The sequence below is a fragment of the Talpa europaea genome, assembly GCF_964194135.1.
Source record: "Talpa europaea genome assembly, chromosome: 12".
NCBI classification, from domain to species: Eukaryota; Metazoa; Chordata; class Mammalia; order Eulipotyphla; family Talpidae; genus Talpa; species Talpa europaea.
Window position 1 is genome coordinate 91016540 of NC_140079.1, and position 19894 is coordinate 91036433.

At 45.6% G+C, this 19894-nt stretch overlaps 1 protein-coding gene across 1 annotated transcript; it reads left to right on the forward strand.

Moving 5' to 3' along the window:
• Positions 1-6857: 6857 nt before the first annotated feature.
• On the forward strand, positions 6858-19605 carry CRYM (crystallin mu; the record flags this gene model as incomplete). The annotated part of the gene is made up of 8 exons (XM_084250519.1): positions 6858-7027; positions 7509-7662; positions 9609-9671; positions 13057-13158; positions 14606-14789; positions 17970-18091; positions 18733-18817; positions 19541-19605. 8 exons carry the CDS (start codon positions 6858-6860, stop codon positions 19603-19605), a joined length of 945 nt encoding a protein of 314 aa, XP_084106645.1.
• Between the last annotated feature and the right edge of the window lie 289 nt (positions 19606-19894).

Consider the following 19894-nt stretch of genomic DNA (forward strand, 5'->3'; position numbering starts at 1 on the left):
TTTCAACAAAAATATCAAGCTTATGAAGTGAGAAAATAATAGTCTTTTGAACAAATAGTGCTTAAACATTATATAGCCACATGTAAAAGAGCAAAGTCAGATGCTTGCATATAGACAATAAAATTTAATATACACAAAAATTAATTCAAAAGGGATCAAAACAATTTAAGAGCTGAAACAATAAACTTTTTTTTAATTTTATTTTTATATTCCCCATACAATTACAATCACCTTATTTTGACCCCAATCACTCCTTTCCCTGCCCCCCACCTCCCCACAGAGTGTCTCTGGTTCATAGTTGTTTGTTGATTTTGATATTTTCTTTCTTATAGTTATTCTTTTTCCTGGTCCCTTATTTAAGTTTTCTAGATTCCTGCTAGGAGTGAGACCATCCGGTATTTTTCTTTTTCTTTCTGGCTTATTTCGCTGAGCATGATCCCTTCCAGCGCCATCCATGTTGCTGCAAATTGCATGTGTTTATCTTTTTTGAATGCTGAGTAATATTCCATGGTATATATGTACCACATCTTCTTGATCCAGTCATCTATTTTTGGGCATTTGGGTTGTTTCCAAAGCTTAGCTATTGTAAATAGTGCTGCTATAAACATAGGGGTGCAGTTGCTCTTTGGATTTGATGTTTCTGTGTCCTTTGGGTAAATACCTAGGAGTGGAATTGCTGGATCATATGGAAGCTCTATGTTTAGTAGGTTGAGAAATCTCCACACAGCTCTCCATAGTGGTTGGACCAGTTTGCACTCCCACCAACAGTGCAGGAGAGTTCCTTTTTCTCCACACCCTCGCCAATATTTGTTGTTGTTAGTTTTGTTAATATGTGCCATTCTCACTGGGGTAAGATGGTATCTCATGGTAGTTTTGATTTGCATTTCCCTGATTACAAGTGATGTTGAACATTTTTTCATATGCCTGTTGGCCATTTGCATTTCCTCTTCAGAGAAGTTTCTTTTTAGCTCTTCTGCCCATTTTTTCACTGGATTATTTTCTTTGTTTTTGCGGAGTCTCATCAGCTCTTTGTAGATTTTTGTGATCAGTCCTTTATCGTTAGTGTTGTGCGCAAAAATGTTCTCTCAGTTGGAGGGGTTTCTCTTTGTTTTTGTTATTGTCTCTTTTGCTGTGCAGAAGCTCTTTAATGTGATGTAGTCCCAGCTGTTTATCTTTGCCTTCACTATCACTGCTTTGGGTGATGTGTCTGTAAAGATGTCTTTGATGTGCATATCATGTAATGTTTTGCCTATATTTCCTTCTATGTATTTTATGGTTTCAGGTCTTATGTCTAGTTCTTTAATCCATTTTGAGTTGGTTTTTGTGCATGGTGTTAGGTAGTAGTCAAGCTTCATTCTTTTGCATGTAGCGACCCAGTTTTCTCAGCACCATTTATTGAACAAACTTTCTTTGCTCCAATGCATATTCTTTGCTCCTTTGTCAAAGATTAGTTGACCATAAATCTGTGGGTTTATTTCTGGATTTTCTATTCGATTCCATTGGTCTATGTGTCTGTTCTTGTGAAACAATAAACTCTTAGAAGAAAACACAGCAGGAAACCCTCATAACCTGGATTTAACAATTTATTCTTACTTATGACACCAAAAGAGAAAATAAATTGGGCTTCATCAAAATAAATATTTTGAGCAATAAGCATATGATCCAGAAAGTGAAAAGACAAAGAATGGAATCAAATATTTTCAAATCACATATCTGATAAGGGTTACACATCCTGAATATATAAAGCACTCTTACAAACAAACAACAAAATGACAAACCAATTAAATAATGAAAGAATCTGTAGACGTTTCTCCAAAATATGATTTTACAAATGGCAAAAAATGCACATGAAAACACGCTCAACCTCATTAGTCATTAGGGAAATGCAAATGAAAACCACAACGACATACTATTTATTAACTAAATATAATTAAATAATTTTTAAACAGCAAATAAGTTTATTTGCTTACAGAAAACTGGAACACTTAACACACTGCTGGTGGGAATATAAAACAGTACGGTTACTATGGAAAACAGTCTGGCAGTGCTTCAAAAAGTTAAATACATTACCTTATAACCCTCCTATTCCCTCCTCTTTCAAGGGAACAGGAAAAAAAAATGATGTCTACAGAAAAACATGTACACCAACGTTCAGAGTAGTATTGTTCCGACCAGCTTAACAGTGGTGACAATCTAATAGTCGATCAACTGATGAGTGGATAAACAAAATGTGGTCGATCCAAAAGTGGGATGAGGCAGTTACACCAACAATACTCATGAAGCTTGAAAACATTATGCTCAGTGAAAGGAGGCAAACACCAAAGGCCACATATGATGGGATTCTATTTATACGAAATGCGCAGAACTGGCACATCCATAGCGACAGAAAACAGGTTAGTGGTTGCCAGGGGCTGGAGCTACCAGGGAATGAGGCGGTCAGGGCTTATTTCAGGAATGACAAAAATGTTCTCGAATACGTGGTGACCGTCGCACAATGCTGTGAGTGTAAGAAAAGCCCCAGAATTCTAATATTTTAAGATGGTGAATTTTACCTCAACTCTACAAATTAAAAATTAAAACCAAAGTTGACTGCATCTCCCCAAACCTTTCTAGCCACTAAGGTAGAACCAAGAGAAACAAAGGGCAAAATGTGATAACACCAGTTTAAATTCGACCCTAGATCTCCAGGGGAATCTTTCAGGGTTCATATTCTTTGGGGTTGGGGCAGTAGGGTCCGCTTTCAGGTCCTGTGGGGGCAGAGGACCTGGCCTCAGGGAGCCAGAGCCTTTAGGCACTCACCTCTCAGGCCTCAGTACCTGAGGAACGCGGGTCGAGGAGGTTGGGGGCCTCCCTGCAACTCTCCCCAACTGCCCCGCAGCATCCCCCGGCCTCGTGGACCCGTCTAGGGGCTTGGACCCCAAAAAGGCGGGAAGCAAGCCGGGTATGCCCGGAAGTCCTTCCCTGCGCATGCGCCCACCGCCCCGTCGGCCCAGCAGCCAAAGGGTGATTCCGCCTTTCCTTGGCTTCCGCAATATTTCACCGCCTGGCCTACCCCACCTGCCCAAGATCGAGACTGGGAGTCAGGGATCTTGGTTGCAACAGTTGTGGAGAAATCAACTCCGGAATCAAAAGAATACTGCAATAATATTTTAAATTTTTTCAAAATGAAAAATGTAAATATCAAAGCATCACGAGGAGTTCTTTAGGCCAGAACAAAAGGAAAAATCAGTAATCCTAACACGGCCTTTATTAAGATTTTGATATTTTGTTCATTTTTTTTGTGTGTTTCATTTTTCAATATTACGTTAAAAAATCTTGAGAGCGCCTCCCCTGGTGGTGCAGCGGTTGAGCGCTGGGTTGCGAAGCTGCCTGCAGCCTCTGCGGCAGCAGTTCGATCCCCGGCCGCCGGCGAGGGTCCCGCATGGCACGCAGACCTCTCCTGCCGCCCGCTGCTCCCCTCAGCAGTGTACTTTGGTCCTTCTGCCTGCTCTGCTCCCCGCTCTGGCTCTGGTGAATTCTCTCACCCTCCCGCGCTTCTGATTGTACCCAGTGCTTATATAAATAAATAAATAAATAAATAAATAAATAAATAAATAAATAAATAAATAAATAAATAAATCTTAAAAAAAAAATCTTGAGAGCCCCTTGAATTTTATGCTGGAGGTGAGGACACTCTCACCTGGCTAGTGACAGCCCTGGCCTATTGTCAGCTGCAGTGTGATAGTGTCAAGAAGTTAAGGGAAATGCAATAAGCCACTTTCTCCCCAGGACCTATCAGGGTTTAGCTGGGAACTTGCAGAAGGCATTTACACCAGAGGGTACCAGGATCCTGCAAACCTTTTAGTCTTGTCCCAGGGCAAGGTCTTGGGAGTCCCTGGGGAGAGACTGGTTATTGTCCCCTGGTTACTGTCCCCTCTATTACTAATAAGCTAATTAACATTCTTTCTATTTAAAACATTATTATTATAGTAGTTTCATTATTTTACTAAAATTTCAAATAATACTAATATACTTATTCATAATTCTTGTTCAACACCCACCAGCTAAACACTTGGAAAAGTGGTTTTATTTATGCCTCAATTCCAGAAATTGGTTCTCATATTACTACTGTTAACTGATTTTAGAGTTGAGAAAACGGGATCAGCGGGCTTAAGTCTCTTCTCCAGGGTCATACAGCACGTGCAAGTGACATATCCAGGATTCAAATATAAGCTGGCTGACCTCAGAGCCCTTGCTTAGGTATCACTAAGCACAAAGCTCCTCATCTTCTAACTGCAAGTGATGTATTGGGAATATCCAGTAAGAAAATTTAGTAACGAATTGGGATGTTAGGTTATCTGTTCATACAATGCATCACATTAATGAGTTAAAGTAGGAAACCAGTGTGATTATTTGTGTAAATCCCTAAATGTACCTAATAATCTCAACAATCATTTCGTTGGAAACTCTGAGTAAACTAAGCATAGAAAGATTTTTATTCACAATATCCCCAAAGGTGTTAACCCACAGCCCCAGCCAAGGAAGGTGACACCACAATTTCAGTTATCTGCTCTCGCATTGGATTATTTAGTGCAGGGAGGTGTCTGTTGTACAACTAGTTTTTCCACACTACAAAATCAGCTTCTAATCTAGATTCTAGATCATTGCTCTACAGTTGGTCACCAGACTTGTGCTGTTGGTTGGGAACAACCCACCAACCTCCCTACAACCACTTCTGTGACCAGCAAGCTGGAGGAAGAAGCTGCTCTTCCCACCCCCCACTCCTTTATGGTATCTTCTTTTCAAAGATGATCACAGGCTCCTGGGCTAAAGCCAAATCATCATGTTTGGCTGCTAAACTTTACTGAGCATCAGGGTAATATGACCCAAATTGAAAATGATGGAAATAGCACCCTCATATTCATGAAGCTAAATTTGCTTCTACAGAAGCTAGAAGGCGGTACAATTTTTAATACAATATATTAAATAAATAATAAAGGAGATATCATGAAATCCTCCATAGACTGGCAGTTTGACTCCTGGCACATGTAATCCCCTAAGGATTCCCTTCTACCTGCCCAGGGGTTACAAATCCTAAACCCAAGCTAACATAACTTTCATTTTGAAAAGACTGGAGCTTTGGGAACAGTTACTCTGGTTCCAACAGAACTAATACAATCAACACCAATTTTCCCCATATTTCTTTAGCGAGACCTGGATGATGCTACACAAAGCTTAAAAAGATAATTTTCAAACCAGTCCAGTTCCTGCAGAATTTGCTAAAAATAAATTCAGTTATTTCTATTTTACTAGAACTCAAATCTTTAATTCATGTTGGTAGCAAATACACCCCTGGTTTTCTTATTTCATATCTCTTCTTTTTGGTGAGCAGTTGGTTTTGCTGTTTTCTCCTCAAGAATACTGAACCAAACTGCTTACTTTATGTGGATTCCCCCCACATCTGAATGTGGAGCATTCCTGTGAAAACTTTCGTAAGCTGAAATGGCATAAAGTGAAGGACAGTTATGATTAATTTATGTATTAAATTTTTGAGTGTCGTCAGATCCAAAAAATAACTTGACAACTAGTAAGAAATGACACATAAAACCTAAATTAACTCTAATTTAGTGTGAAGCAGTTCCTGGGGAAGGGGCTCAGTGGGGCCTCTCCCCCTGCTGGGGTAGGAGCTAGGAGGATACAGCAAAACAAACAAATGCTTCAACTATCTATGATTTTTGCCTTTTGTTGTAAAACTGAAAGTCCCCTTCAGATTTCTCTAGGTTATCGAGAACAGGTACTAACGCAGGTCTTTTTTAAAAGCAAAAATGGTGTCATACAGAATTTCTAAAAGTGAGGGAGACCTTTATTTTATTTTTACCCCATTAAATGCTACCTAATAATAATTATTACTTCACAATGAATGGGCCATAAACATTTCTGTATTTCCAGTAGCCCTAGGCATGCATTTCTAAGAGGTGGCAAACTGAAACAAACAAACACAAATCAACTTTTCTGAAGTTAACTTTTGCCAACCACCACAGCCTTTTCTCTTGCATTTGCTCATGTAAGAGGTTCATTTATTACAACTACTTTGCACACTGTATTAAGTACAGTACATAGGACTTCTTATTTCATTGGTGCATATTTTGACACTTACCCATGCACTGTCTTTTATTATGATGTGACTATTTCCTAAGAAATGCTCTAATTAGCTCCCAACCAAAATATCAGGCAGCACAACTTCAGCACCGCATTCTCCTGATCTGTCTCCCAGGCTGCACTCCGGTTCATCTGTTTCATCTCACACTTTGGCGCAAGACCCATCTTTCTAAATGTTTCATCTCTGAGCATGCAACTCCTTTCCAGAGAAAGGTGGGAGGGTGGTTGGGATAAGAGACTCCAGATGGGGACAGAATTGAAAGCACAATGTATTTTAATAACCCTCTATTTCCTTTCATCTAAGATCTCCTAGCAGCAGGCAATAATTTAAGCCAAAAGAGAGCGCTGCCATCCTGTGCCCCCATCTTCAGTCTCCTCTTTCCCAGGCAGGACCACCCAAGAGCAAATAGCGAAGTTGGGGGGTGGGAGACGCCAAAGCCCTTCACGAACACGTTTTGCAAGGCCTGTGGCTACAGCTAATTATAGGGATTGAGAAAGTGAACCCAAGAAAACTGAACTCCCAGCCCCAGCTCCAATCTTGGGAAACCCATCCGGCTTTCCCACCCCGGGAAAGGAGGAGGCGGGGCGCACCACTGCTCCGCCCCCCGCAGCTGAGCGGTGACAGCAGGCGGCACCCCAGCTCGCGCCGCGCTCTCATAAGGCGCAGCTCCACGGGCGCAGCGAGGTTCCCCAGCTGAGCTTGCAAGGCCGGCGGCGACATGAGTCGGGTGCCAGCGTTCCTGAGCGCAGCGGAGGTGCAGCAACATCTCCGCAGCTCCAGCCTGCTCATCGCGCCCCTGGAGGTGGCTCTGGCCAACTTCTCCAGCCGCCCGGACGGAGGGGTCATGCAGCCGGTGCGCACCGTGGTGCCAGTGGCCAAGCACAGGGGGTGAGTGAGGAAGGCGCGCCCGGGGGCCCGAGAAACTGCAAAGCTGAAGGAGGAGGATGCGGGGGGCAGCCTGGGGGAAAGCAAGGCGAGCACCGGCTCCCTGCTAAAAACAGCTGCCACCTATTACGTGTCACCGGTCCTGCCAAGTGGACGCCCAACAGGAGTTACCTTGTTTCGTTCAATACACTTTCCAGGGAGGCAGGTGTGGATGCCTTTATTGCACTGCTGGTAAAAGGGAGACTCAGAAATGTCAAGTGACTCACCTAAGGGCATGCAGCTAGCGGATGATGGGCTGTTGTGGTTTTGCTCATCCGGAGCCAGCTGCTTCACACTGCCCTAGGGAAGGGCGGCGGAGCAGGGGAAGGGAAGGCTAGCAGACCCGGGATGGAGGAAACAGACAGGGTGTTTGGGCAGTTGATGGGGTGCGCCCCACCCCCAGCATTGGTGGGAAGAGTTGAAGCTGCTCCTTCTCTTCTTGTAGTTTCCTGGGGGTCATGCCTGCCTACAGTGCCGCAGAGGACGCCCTGACCACCAAGCTGGTCACCTTCTACGAGGGCCACACTGCCTCATCCAACGTCCCCTCCCACCAGGCCACTGTGCTGCTCTTTGAACCCACCAATGGCTCCCTTCTGGCGGTGAGCAAATCCCTGCCTGGGGTGGAGGGGATGGGCTTAGAGGTTAGATCTCCTGAGCTGGGAGGGGGAGTTTTGATTGTGACTACCCAGACCCCTCTCTTCTGTTACTGAATCCGTAACAGTGAAGGTTATGTGACTGAGTGTCTGTTTCCAGGACTTCCCCACTGTGCACAATGCACCAGCGCCCACTGCAGCTGCAAGGCTTTTTAACTGTGGAAGTAATGATCTCGCATTCCTTAGTAGTTCTTATCCCACATACACAGTCTGAGCAAACCCAGTAACCAAGGAAATTTCTCTTAGGGACCCTGCAATATGGAAGAAAAGGAGTCTTCTGTAGTCCCCGCAGCTTGTCTGAGGGGCACTTGGTGATCCATTTTAACAGCGAATGACAGTGTCAACCAATAGCAGTAGCCCACGTTTATCGAGCACTTTTTTGTGTCAGGCACTTTTCTAAAAAACATCATATATTTTAAGTTCTAATACTTGCAGACACTCTGAGGCAAGTAATATCATTACCTACATTTTGCAGTGAGGAAACTGAGCCACAGAATAGCTATGTCCAATTTACCCAGGTTCAGGTGGTTAATAAATAGCATGGCTGGACTTCAAACCTTCTCAGAAAATCCCCCTTCACATTGTGTTCTGCTGCCTTTTAACTGCCACTACTGGGCGCTTACCATTCAGTTCTCATGGCATCTTCCTGGGGAGTTTTTATTACAATAAACACGCATCCCCTGACAATTTCTGATGAGGCTCAGAAGAGGCAATTTGCTTGAGGTCACATGCTGGCTCGTGAAGGGCCCAGGAATGTCTGACTGTGGATTTATACTCAATTCCTGTGCCCTCTGGGCTTTCTATGAGACCAGTTGAGTTGTCATCAGGGATAATCTCATTAATTTCATCCAAACCTCGACTGGATCCTTAGACCCTCCTCCCTGAATTTCTGGTTCCCCAAGAAACCCAGCTATTCATTACACTATGGAAGGAGTATCTAGCGCTTCCCAACCTATGCTCATCCAAGAAGGCATCCATACTGCTTCCCAAGAGTGCTTCCCTAGGAAGGTAGGACCAGATGAAGCTTTGAAGCTAAATAATAAGCCCTTAGAGCCTTGCAATCTGCTCAACAGCCAAGTGAGTCACATCCTCACCTGCAAACAAATCAAGCGACAGCCAACTCAAATGAATGGAGAACAGCGCAAAGGATGGTGGTTGTTATTAGCCAGGTGTAAGGGGTGTGTCTGGGCAACTTCAAGTTCCCCACATGTGAGCAGGAGTGGAGGGCCCTGGAGATAGAGTTTCAGGGCCCCTCACACAGATGTCAAGTGCTTACTCTTAATTTCTCAAGTTGCCCCTTAATTTGGTGTTTTGAAAATCCTGGGGTAAGAAAAGAAAATGAGCAACTCTTATGTGAAATAATTTTTTGTTGAAGAACATTACATGCAATCATGTATCAGGTACACATCATTATAAACCAATGCCTATATTAAATCCACCACTAGAAGTCCGATTCTAGTCTTCGCCATATGATTATCCCTTTACTCCTATTTATCCATACCCCTTCCCTTCTGGTATCCATTTATTGGTCTAGCAATTGAAGTCTTTCTCCATCTGACTTATTTCACTGAGTGTCATAGCACACGAATAATGCTTGAGGGTTTCTTATGTACTGACATTTTCCTGTATGGCCCGTGCCTTTAATCCTCACACAAACCCTCTGAATGGCTGGCATTCTCTTTGTTTTCACAGGTGAGCAAACCAGTGCTTTGAGATTAAGATATTTGTTCCAGGTTGTGTTTCTTGTAAGAATGAACTGGAGCCAGATTGGCCACCTGCCTGTGCTCCTTGTAGGGCTACTATACGTCCAGGCTGCTCTTTTTGAGCTGCTTCTTCCTGCTGAAATAGCGGATAGGGGTGTCCCTTATTTCTTTTCTCTACTTTCCTCCAAGGTCATGGATGGAAATGTCATAACTGCAAAAAGAACAGCTGCAGTGTCTGCCATTGCCACCAAGGTAAGATGGGTGCTGCCTGTGCTGGCAGGTGAGCTGCTTGGGCAGGATATCTCAAGGTGGAAAGCCTAGGAGACGAGGAACTTATTTTGCTTTTCCCTTGGACAGAGCTGGAACTCCATATGCCAAATATGGGGTGTCAGGTGAACACAGAGTTCACAAAATTACTAGCTGTCATTTAATGAACATGATACCTTAGCTGTGTTATTCCTGATCTTCACATCAACCCTGCCAAGTAGATAGTTTTATCTCCATTTGCCATGGATAGGGAATGAGGCTCAGAGAGGTTATGTGAATGGACCAGGATCACACAGCTACTAACTGGCAGGGCAGAAATTGAAAACTTGACCTCTCCAACTCCCAGGACTGCTTTCTTGCTGCTGTAAACTCTGCTCCTGGTAAATCAATGTGGCTGCCCTCCTGGCTAGAGCTAGCGTCATTCAAGGAGCAGAGGGTGAACCAAAGAGCCCCAAGCTAGACCTGGGGGTGATGCAGTGGGCACTGGCGGAGCTGGACACTGTTCAAATGTTAGCAATATGACACTGAGCAAAACAGAGTCCACACGCAGAGGACCATAAAATAAAAAGCAGAATGCAGGGTTTGAGATTCTAAAAAATAATTTGCCAACAGCCCTCTTTTAGCTTAATAAGATGCTTGGATTTGTTTTAAAAATAACAAGAGAAAACACATCGTGTGTTAGAAGGATGAAAATAAAGCAGATTTGAGAATATTGGGGAGGGGTGACATTTTAAATTATCCAGAAAAGACCTCACCAAGAAGGTGGCATTTGAGTCAAGACTGAGGGAAGGCAGAGAATCATGCCCAAGTGGGGAGAAGGAAACACAAGGGATGGGGTGGTGATGTCCCCCAGCACCGGGACATCCCACAAGTAAAACCAGCATTTTTAGAGGTTAGAATTAAGAAGAGGAGGCTTAGGAAACTGAGTATCTGTGGGACCAATTGGTATATGGAATCGTTCACATTAAATGCATCAGTATGAGGCCCAGGATGCTGATTGATGAGACCTGAGCTTAAAAAAAAATGTGGGGGCCTCCCCTGGTGGTGCAGCGGTTGAGCGCTGGGCTGTGAGGCTGCCCGCAGCCTCTGCAGCACCAGTTCATTCTCTGGCTGCAGGTGAGGGTCCCACACAAAAAAAAATGTGGGATGGAGGGGAAAGTTGGAGCAGCAGAGGCCAGGTGTTCAGGCTGCCAGTGTGAAGGTCCCCTAAACACGTGATATGGGGGAAAGAATGCAAGGATTAATCTGTTAATTGCATAGGGAGTAGATGAACTGGTTTTTAAAATTACATCCAGACTCAACTCAGGAATAATAAGGAGCTCCTTGAGAAACATTTGCTGGTAACTTAGGAACTGAGTTACTCTGACAATTCTGCCTTGCTTGTGTAAAGCACTTTGGTCTTTTACAAAATAATTTCCAAGCCAACATCTTAGTGGATCTTCAGGTTTCTGTGAAGAAGGCAGAGGTAATATTCTTAGTCTCATTTTGCTCAGAAGGAAATGGAGTCTAGGGTTTCCTGAAGTCACAAAGCCCAGGTAGCTGGAAGTCTTCTTGTCCAAATCAGTAATTTGCAGCCCAAGCTATGCAGCACATCACCTGGGGAATTTTTTTAAAAATCAGATTTCCAAAATCACAGAATCAAAATTCCAGAAACTAGGTTTTTTTTTTTAAAGATTTGTTTTATTTATACAAGAGCCGGGGTACAGTCCAGATGCGCGGGAGGGTGAGAGGGTTCACCAGAGAAAGAGCAGGGAACAGAACAGGCACACTGATTGAAATACACTGCTGAAGGGAGCAGCGGGCGCGACAGGAGAGGTCTGCCGCACCATGTGGGTTGCTCCAAGGCTGGTGGGGATGGAACCAGCACTGCAGAGGCTGCAGACAGCTTCACAGCACTGCGCTCAACTGTCTGCACCACCAGGTTCAACAGAGGGATAATGCTAATATCTGAAGGGTAATACCAGGGATGCTGCTAAACAGCCTATAATGCACAGGCCAGCCAACAAAGAGGTGTCAGCAACGCTGAGGTTGAGGAGGTAGAAAAACCCTGATCTATTTCTTTAGGTAATAGCAGATTATGTGCCCATTTTGTCTCTGTTCTCATGGAGCTTACAGACCAGCACAAGAAAATAAATCTGTTAGGCAGTTAGAGCAGGGAGGGCGATGTCTAAAGAAAATTAACAGCCAACATACCCAGGATCCCAGGAAACTCTTGCCAGATCCAATGAAGCCTGGGAGAGCCAAGATCTGCTCAGAGGGGAGAAGGCACACGCCACTCCAACCACAGGCAGGTTGATAAAGCCCAAGGAGAGCAGGAAGTGGCAAAGTGGGGAAGGCAGACCCCATCCCCAACCTGCAGCTGGGGATGAGGAAACTACACCCCTGGAACACTTAGAAACTAAAAAACTAACACCCAGGATTGTCTGCACAGAATCAAAATTACACCCCAGGAAGGGGTGCAGTGAGTAGCCCATTTAAGCCAGGAGAACCCCACCTTTCTTTGCACTTTTTCTTCCCTGGACTCTGCCCACCTAGACCTCTTCTGGGGTGTATTATCTAAATAAGCTTTGTTTTGCTTTGCCTAGACATGGCTTTGAATTCTTTCATGGCCATATTCATGGATGAGGAACCCCAAAACCCAGAAACAAATCTATAATAAATAAAAGCTATGTACTGGTGAATTCTTTCAGAGAAGGCAGAAAGACTCCCCTGGAAGAGTTGACTGTTGAATCGCCCTCCAAGCACAGACACACACACACCCTCAGCAGGCGCCACAAATGCCAGCTCCACGTGCTTTTCCAAAGAGGAAAGACCGAGAAGGCACCCACAGTGGCTCAGAAATGGGAGCTTAGAAATGTAGCTGAGAATCCTGAGTTGCAACGGCTCATGGATTCCAGGAAGCTCTTAGAGGAAAGCCAGGACTCTGGGCAGTGGGTGTTGTCATATCCCTAAAATGTGGAGCACAGGAGAAAATGTGGGCTTCGGAAACTGCTATTTAGCAGCTATAGGACTCTGAACCGGCTATTTAACCTCTTGAGACTTCAGTTTCTTCACCAGAGAGAGAAAATTCAAAGGAGCATCTAGCTTGCTGGGTCAGCTAGATGACCTTTGCAGGAATAAAGGAGATCAGAGGGTAAAGCATTGACTCACACATACCAGGGGCCCCACAGAGGCTGTTCCTTCCGTCCCGCTCTACAGAGGGAAACAGAAACCACACTGATAATCTCCTCTATCCCCCAAGAGAGGGTGAGGGAGCGGAAGAAGGGAAGGGCAGATGTTACCTGAGAGCAAACTGTATCTTCCATCTAGTCAGCCGTTTCCTGGCTGCTGGCGTCTCCCTGATCTTTTTCACCTCATTTCTCTCAAATAGTTCTTGAAACCCCCTGGAAGTGAAGTGCTGTGCATCCTTGGGGCTGGGGTCCAGGCTTACAGCCACTATGAGATCTTTACAGAGCAGTTCTCTTTTAAGGAGGTAAGTCTGGGGAGGGCCTGGGGGAGAAGTCAGGGTGACGATGACTTTTGTCTGTGCACCTTGGCAACATGGCTAATACGACATGTAGACTATACATCTGTGACTCACCCAGAAGTCCTGTTGGAAGCAAAAATGGGGGGGGGGCATGAATCAGTTTTTTTTCAGTTTCTTAGTTAACAGGTACACCTGAGCACACAGTGAGCCTCCCCAGTGGAAGACTGTTAAGTCCATTGTATACATTCAGTCGTCCTTTGGGCCCAGCCACCTACTTCTCTTAGTTGAATCCAGGGGTCTTTAAGTGTTCAGGGTTAGGGATCCAGGGCCTGGTAATGACCCCCAAAGGGCAGGACACCGAAGTCCTCTCCCCTACCTCCGGTCAACCTAGGTGTTTGTCCACCTCCCCCATCATGGCTCACACCTCCTGCTGGGAGAGTTGGTGCTGCTTTTATTTCTTGTATAGGGCAGATAGAAAATATGATTTTTAATGATAAAAATGATACCTTTGCATTGGGAAATGTAGACTATAGGGAAGAAAACACAAGAAAAACAGCCTTTTGTCTGTTTTCAAAGATGAGCAGTTAATATTTTCCAGTCTTCTCTCATCAGCCTTTTATACCACTTTTAATCATGTGAGAGATACACACTCGTATGTCCTGTTTTTCCATTGGCTTTTCATTAACATGTTACCTTTCTCGATGACCTAATTCTTGTGCAATATTAGCACAATTGGCTATTAAGAAGGCTGGGATGGTTAACCATTGCCTATGGCTGAACATGTATTTTTCACCTTGGTTGATGAGGTTACTTAGAACATTTATTTCTGTACTTGGTGTATTTCTTTATGAGAGATTCTTTAGGACCTTCCCCAAACGTAGAAATCTGTTAAGCCAGCGGGGAAGTCCTGTGAGGCCCTAACCCACCCCCAGCCCCTTCCAGAGTTCTGGTTGCACCAACTGCTCATTTCTCTTGTTCTTTTCACCTGCTGCTTCATTCATTTTTCAAACCCTTCAGATCTTTCATTGCCTCGTCGCCATTTGTATTTTACAATCATGAAAACCTAGGCTGAAATAGGTAAAAAACTTCAGGAGCTGTAGTGACAGAGCAAGGATTGGTGCCAAGCCTGCCTGGTTCCTGAACTTGCTCTGCTAATCATTAAGCTATGTAGTAGCTGGTGAGCTCCTGAGACTGTGTTCCAGGCTAGAAATGAAAAAATTCCCTCCTTCCAGAAAGAGATAGAGAAAGGTCACTTTCAAATATCTGGCCAGGTGTCTGCCCAGATTAATGCTGTACCTTGATCAAATGTCTATTCTCTATGGGGAATGTTTTCAATCACCACAGCCCTTACCCTGAGTGGCTCAACTTTCCCTTGGCCCCTCCCTAGACTTGATGAAATGTAAACAGTAAAACGATCGTTGCACCCATGTGCCTCTTGTTTTCCCCAACGAAGGTGAGGATATGGAACCGCACCAAGGAAAATGCAAAGAAATTTGCAGACACTGTGGACGGCGAAGTGCAGGTCTGCTCATCAGTCCAGGAGGCTGTGGCTGGGGCAGATGTGATCATCACGGTCACCATGGCAACAGAGCCCATTTTGTTTGGTGAATGGGTGAAACCAGGGGCTCACATTAATGGTAAGCAGAGTGGCTGCATGAGCCTTGGGTAAGTGGAGGCCAGACTAGTCTCAAGGCTGGACCAAGGGACAGTGCTGGCTCATTCATGCACAATACCCAAGTTTCTTAAAGGGGATTAGAAACACATGAGCCCTAAAAACAATATTCACTCTGCAATGAATCAAAATATGCAAAAATTGCAAATTAAAACTAATAAATTCAGTCGATTATGGTTAACACTTGGAAATAGTTACCATGCAAAAGACATTTGGCATGATACATGGATGCCTTTTAATATGTGTGATAGAATGAGGGGGGAGTTCTAAATATAAGAGTGGTGGGGCCCCTGAAGATCCCCCACTGGTCCTGGGGGGGTTATGGCAAGAGCTGGTTTATATTCAATACTTACTATTTCAGGTGCTGCTCTCCATCCTTTATGTGTAGTACGTGATTTAATCTTTAAAAACCTGATAAGGTAGGAGCTATTATTTTCATGACCCCCATTTTATAGGTGGGTCAACCAAGGCATAAAGGCATTAAATAACTTGCCTAAAGTCAGAGATCTTAGGGGAAGAGCTGGGATTTGAACTGAGGCCCAATTATATAAATAATACTCCATATTATGTTGCAATGAGAAGGCTGGATTCTGGAGGGTGAGCATGAAGACTAGATTTTTTTAACCATGCTCTGGGTTCTCCGTGTTTTAGTAATAAGATAATAGCGTGAAATCAAAACCTAAATCACTGTCCATTGGCAGAAGAGCAGGCAAGAGCTAAGTGCCACAATTATGGGTCTCTTTGCAAATGTTTATGGATTCCCTACATGCCAGGTGCTGTTCTAGACACTGGGCATGCACAGTGTACCCACACTCAAGGGCACGGCTTTGTGGGTGCTCATAATCTCTCGAGATAGACAACAAACAAGTGAACAAAAAGATGAAGTAGAGAGTTGCAGCCAAAGTTCTATAAGAGAAACAAAATGTGGCATGTTTGAGGAATGGGTCAAAGTAATTGAGAATCTCAGCCTGTGTGGGACTGGTCCTAAGACGGGGGCCCAGGGGAGAGAAGAGGTGGCTTTGCTGGCAGGTAAATGGTGGGTCAGGTCAGTCTTTATGAACTGCAGGAATTTTTCTAAAAGAACTCGGGAAATTAAGGATTCTTGGTGAAACAGATAAGAGCTGAATGTTCAGCCAGACTGACTGGGTGGTTTTCTCAGCTTAAAACAGCTCATATTTTATTCTCTGAGTTTTTGTGGCTCGGGAGTCTGGGTCAGCTGGGCCGTCTGCTCATGCAGGATTAAATCAAGGTGTTGTCCAGCCTGCAGCCTTGTCTAGAGCACCGAGTCCCCTTCCAGGTGCATGTGGTTGTGGCAGGTTCCTCACACTGTAAGACGAAAGTGTCCTAGAGGCTGTCCCCCACAACCTCCCTGTCACGTGGCCCCTCCATCTTTAAAACCAACAAGGGAGATTCTCCCTCACGTAGGATTATTCTCACACTTTTCATCTCCCTCCAGGAAGGACTGACTTGGTTTTGAATCAAGACGCCTCATAATTCCTGGCCTAAGGACAAAATTGGTTTATATATTCACAGAGGCGTCAAATATACTTCAAGAAAATAGTGTGTTCCAAGTGCAGCTGACAGGGAAACAACTACCACAGATTTTACTTAATTTAGAGCTTGACTGAGGGGCTGACCTGGTGCCAGCATGCCTGCACTTCTCTCATTCTGCCCTGGACCCCACAGGCCAGGGGCTGACCTCACTCACTCTAGCCCCCACTGAAGCGAGGCCAGAGCCCAGTCTATGTCAGGCCCCTCCAGTCTGGACCACCTCCATGTGCCCAAGTGCCCTCATACAAGCCTTTGTGAACTCGCCCTGCTCAGAAGAACTGGGGGGAACAGAGCAATGGAAGAGTGTGGCCTGAGAAGCTGGGGTTTTTCCCACCAGCTTATGATTTATTTACGAGCCTCATTAGTTAGCGCTTTTGTTCTATAGAAGTCCTGACACAAACAACCTTCGAGATGGACATTTTTATACCACTCTCTTTGAAAATTGGAGTGAGAGAGAACAGCAGGAGAGGGAACAAGTGGAAATTACTGGACGGTGGTGTCAGAGGGTCTGTGAATGCTGCCTTATATTGGCATAAGGCTTTATAGTGGTTCAAAGACTAGCTGGCCCTGGGCTGGACCCAGCCAGCAGATGTGTTTTCTTTGGACCCGAGAGTGTTCTAAAAATCAAGAAATAACACATGCAAATAGATTTCCTGCTTCTTTTTTTATAAAAGGAGTATCTAACCGCGGACCTGCATTCTCACATGGCAACAATTAGCTGGAGCTGGAGCTGGACGACTGTCCGCTTTAGTAGGCCTGGCTTTCTTCTGTAGGCATCGGTCTCCACCGTTTCCAGTCCAGGCTCTCTGACCAGCATTGCCCAGTTCATTACCTGCCTGGCCCTCCAGGTTGTGCAGGTTGCAGCCTCTGTGTGACCTTAAGTGGCAGTGCCAGGAGGCTTCATTCCCTGGATTCATTATGATGATTCTGGGCTCTCCAGAGGATGTGAAAGCCTGAGGCTGAGATGGAGCCAGTTTCCTCTTTATTGGGCCTTCTCCAGGCCCCTGATGCTGGGCCCTTCTGTTATGAGTGGAGAGTAGAAGTGGCTGGGGTGGGGGATGGGAAGGATTGACAAGCAGACAGATATGCAGGAGTGTCTGGTATGACTAAGCGGCAAGTGATGTCTTTGTTATGGGTCTTTGTGAGGAGTCGCTGCTCCCGATAACTGGAGGAGAAATGCTTCCTGTGTGCTTTCTCAGAGCCCCAGATATGCTTACTAGATACCGAGCCTTGGCCAATCCCCTCACTTCTTTGAGCCTCACTTCTATGCGTCTATTGAATGGGAATCAGATGTGAAGTGTACTTGTGAGGAATATGGATTACATGTGTGATCCACATTGCAGATGGTGGGCACCCAATACATGCGAGCTGAGATTCCTCACAGTCATTAAAAATGAGACTAGATGGGAAGTAGAAAAGGGCCAAGCATTACTCCTCTGATGGCTCTTCATGGTTGCTGGCTGGGAGGGAGTTGGCCTGAGGAGATATATTCCATGTCTGGATGTCCCTACATGACCTCTGTCACCCCTGCTCCCCACCCCCTCCCTGTGTTGGCGACCATTCCCGGTCTTAGGCCTGTTTCCTTGTGTCTTAGCCATTGGAGCCAGCAGACCTGACTGGCGAGAGCTGGATGACGAGCTCATGAAACAGGCTGTGCTGTACGTGGATTCCCAGGAGGCCGCCCTCAAAGAGTCTGGAGATGTCCTGTTGTCAGGGGTGAGCCCCTTGTCCTGTGGGTTGCTGCCCCCCACCCCCCACACACACCCCACACTTGTAGGGTGGAGCTCTGGAGCATCTCCCAACCCTTTCCAACCCCCTTTCAGAATAATGTGGCTGTGATAGTGGCGATGTATGTTTCCCAGTTCCCTTTCCCTGGGGAGAGAAGCTTGATGGGCTTTTCCACTGGGCTGGGCGGTCCCATAAAGCAACAGGATTGGGAAATGGAAGCCTGTTGCCACCTGGAAAGCTTCCCAGTGCGGCCAAAGGATTGGACCGTAGTTAGTACTTCTTGGCCTCCTGTTGTTTTGTCACAGGACAGACAAGCAAGAAGGGGGGCAGCTGCCACCATGAGTGTTCAGATAAGAACAGGCCTATTTCCTCACCCAGTATCCTGGCAGAACATGGCCTGGCCACAGAGCTGCATCTCTGTGTTCACAGTGCCACACAGGCAGATGCCACCCAGCAAGGGCTGAAGGGGTCGGCGTCCTCCCTGACATCATCTGGTTTAAAAGATTTTTAAATGTACCCCTTATTCAGTTCAGGGACCCGCGCCCCCAACCCCACCGTGTCCTGGCTTTAGCAGCCAGCCCTGAGCAGACAGGAGCTCCAGGGCCCACATCACATGAGTTCATTTACAGGCTGAGATCTTCGCTGAGCTGGGAGAAGTGGTAAAGGGTGTGAAGCCAGCCCACTGTGAGAAGACCACGGTGTTCAAATCTCTGGGTAAGGGCCTTGTTTCCCCGGCTCAAGTCTCCCCAGAGGCCAGAGCAGCTTTATCCCTTGGTGGAGGCAGAATGAATCACCGGGCTCTGTCGCTGAATCATTGTGAAACCCACCATTCCCATCAATTATTTACATGTTCTATGAACTCTGGAACTGGGCGGCCGTGGATTGGATTCCCTTCTCTGTCACTCCCCGGACATGCAACTTTGGGCACCTGGCCTCCCCTCTCCGAGCCTCAGTTTCTCCACCACTTGTTACCTTGAATTTTTGTGCAAATTAAATGAGATGTAGAACAATTTGCATGTAGCACGAGTGGGCAGTAAGTCATTTAAACGAATGTCTAAAAGTAACTCAGATGCCCCCAGAGGTGGAGGCGGAGGATACAGATGTGAAAAGACAGGGAGCGCAAGGGAAATGACTGGGGGACCAATCTGAGAGAGACCCAGACAGGAAGCATTGCCCACGATCTTTGCTCCCTCCTTCCTTACCATCCTGCTTGCCGATTTGAGGAGGGCTTCTGTGGGCAGCACGGTGACCCCCTGAGTTGCTGCAGGTAGAAGCCCCACAAAGGATGGGCTCCCAGGGTTCCAGTCTGCCCCTCTGCTCAACCCTGCCACTCTGCCGGACTTCAGGAAATGACAGGCAACTGCCAGTCCTGAGTCTGGGTTTTTTTCAGGAAAAGTGATTCTGATAAAAGGTGAACCCAGTTTCTATCCATTCCAGGAATGGCGGTGGAAGATACAGTTGCAGCCAAGCTGGTGTTTGATTCCTGGTCATCTGGTAAATAAGACAAAAAACCTTGTGTTGAGGAGGATCCTACCACTCAAGTCTTGATACCACGGTTGTCCCCTAATTTCTAAATCAAATGAGGTATCCTAGTCCCCAGTGAGCTATAGTTGTGTGCTTATGTCTTACCTTAAACAGTGAGATCACCATTTGTGTTTGTAGCTGGGGAGCACCCCCATGAGCTCCTTCTGTTATGCCAGATGATAGCATTCCTCCCTTCCCCTGGTATTTCACTAACTTTTGTAATTTCAAGAAATAAAACATTTTCCAGCTCTGCAGTGCTTGCTCCAG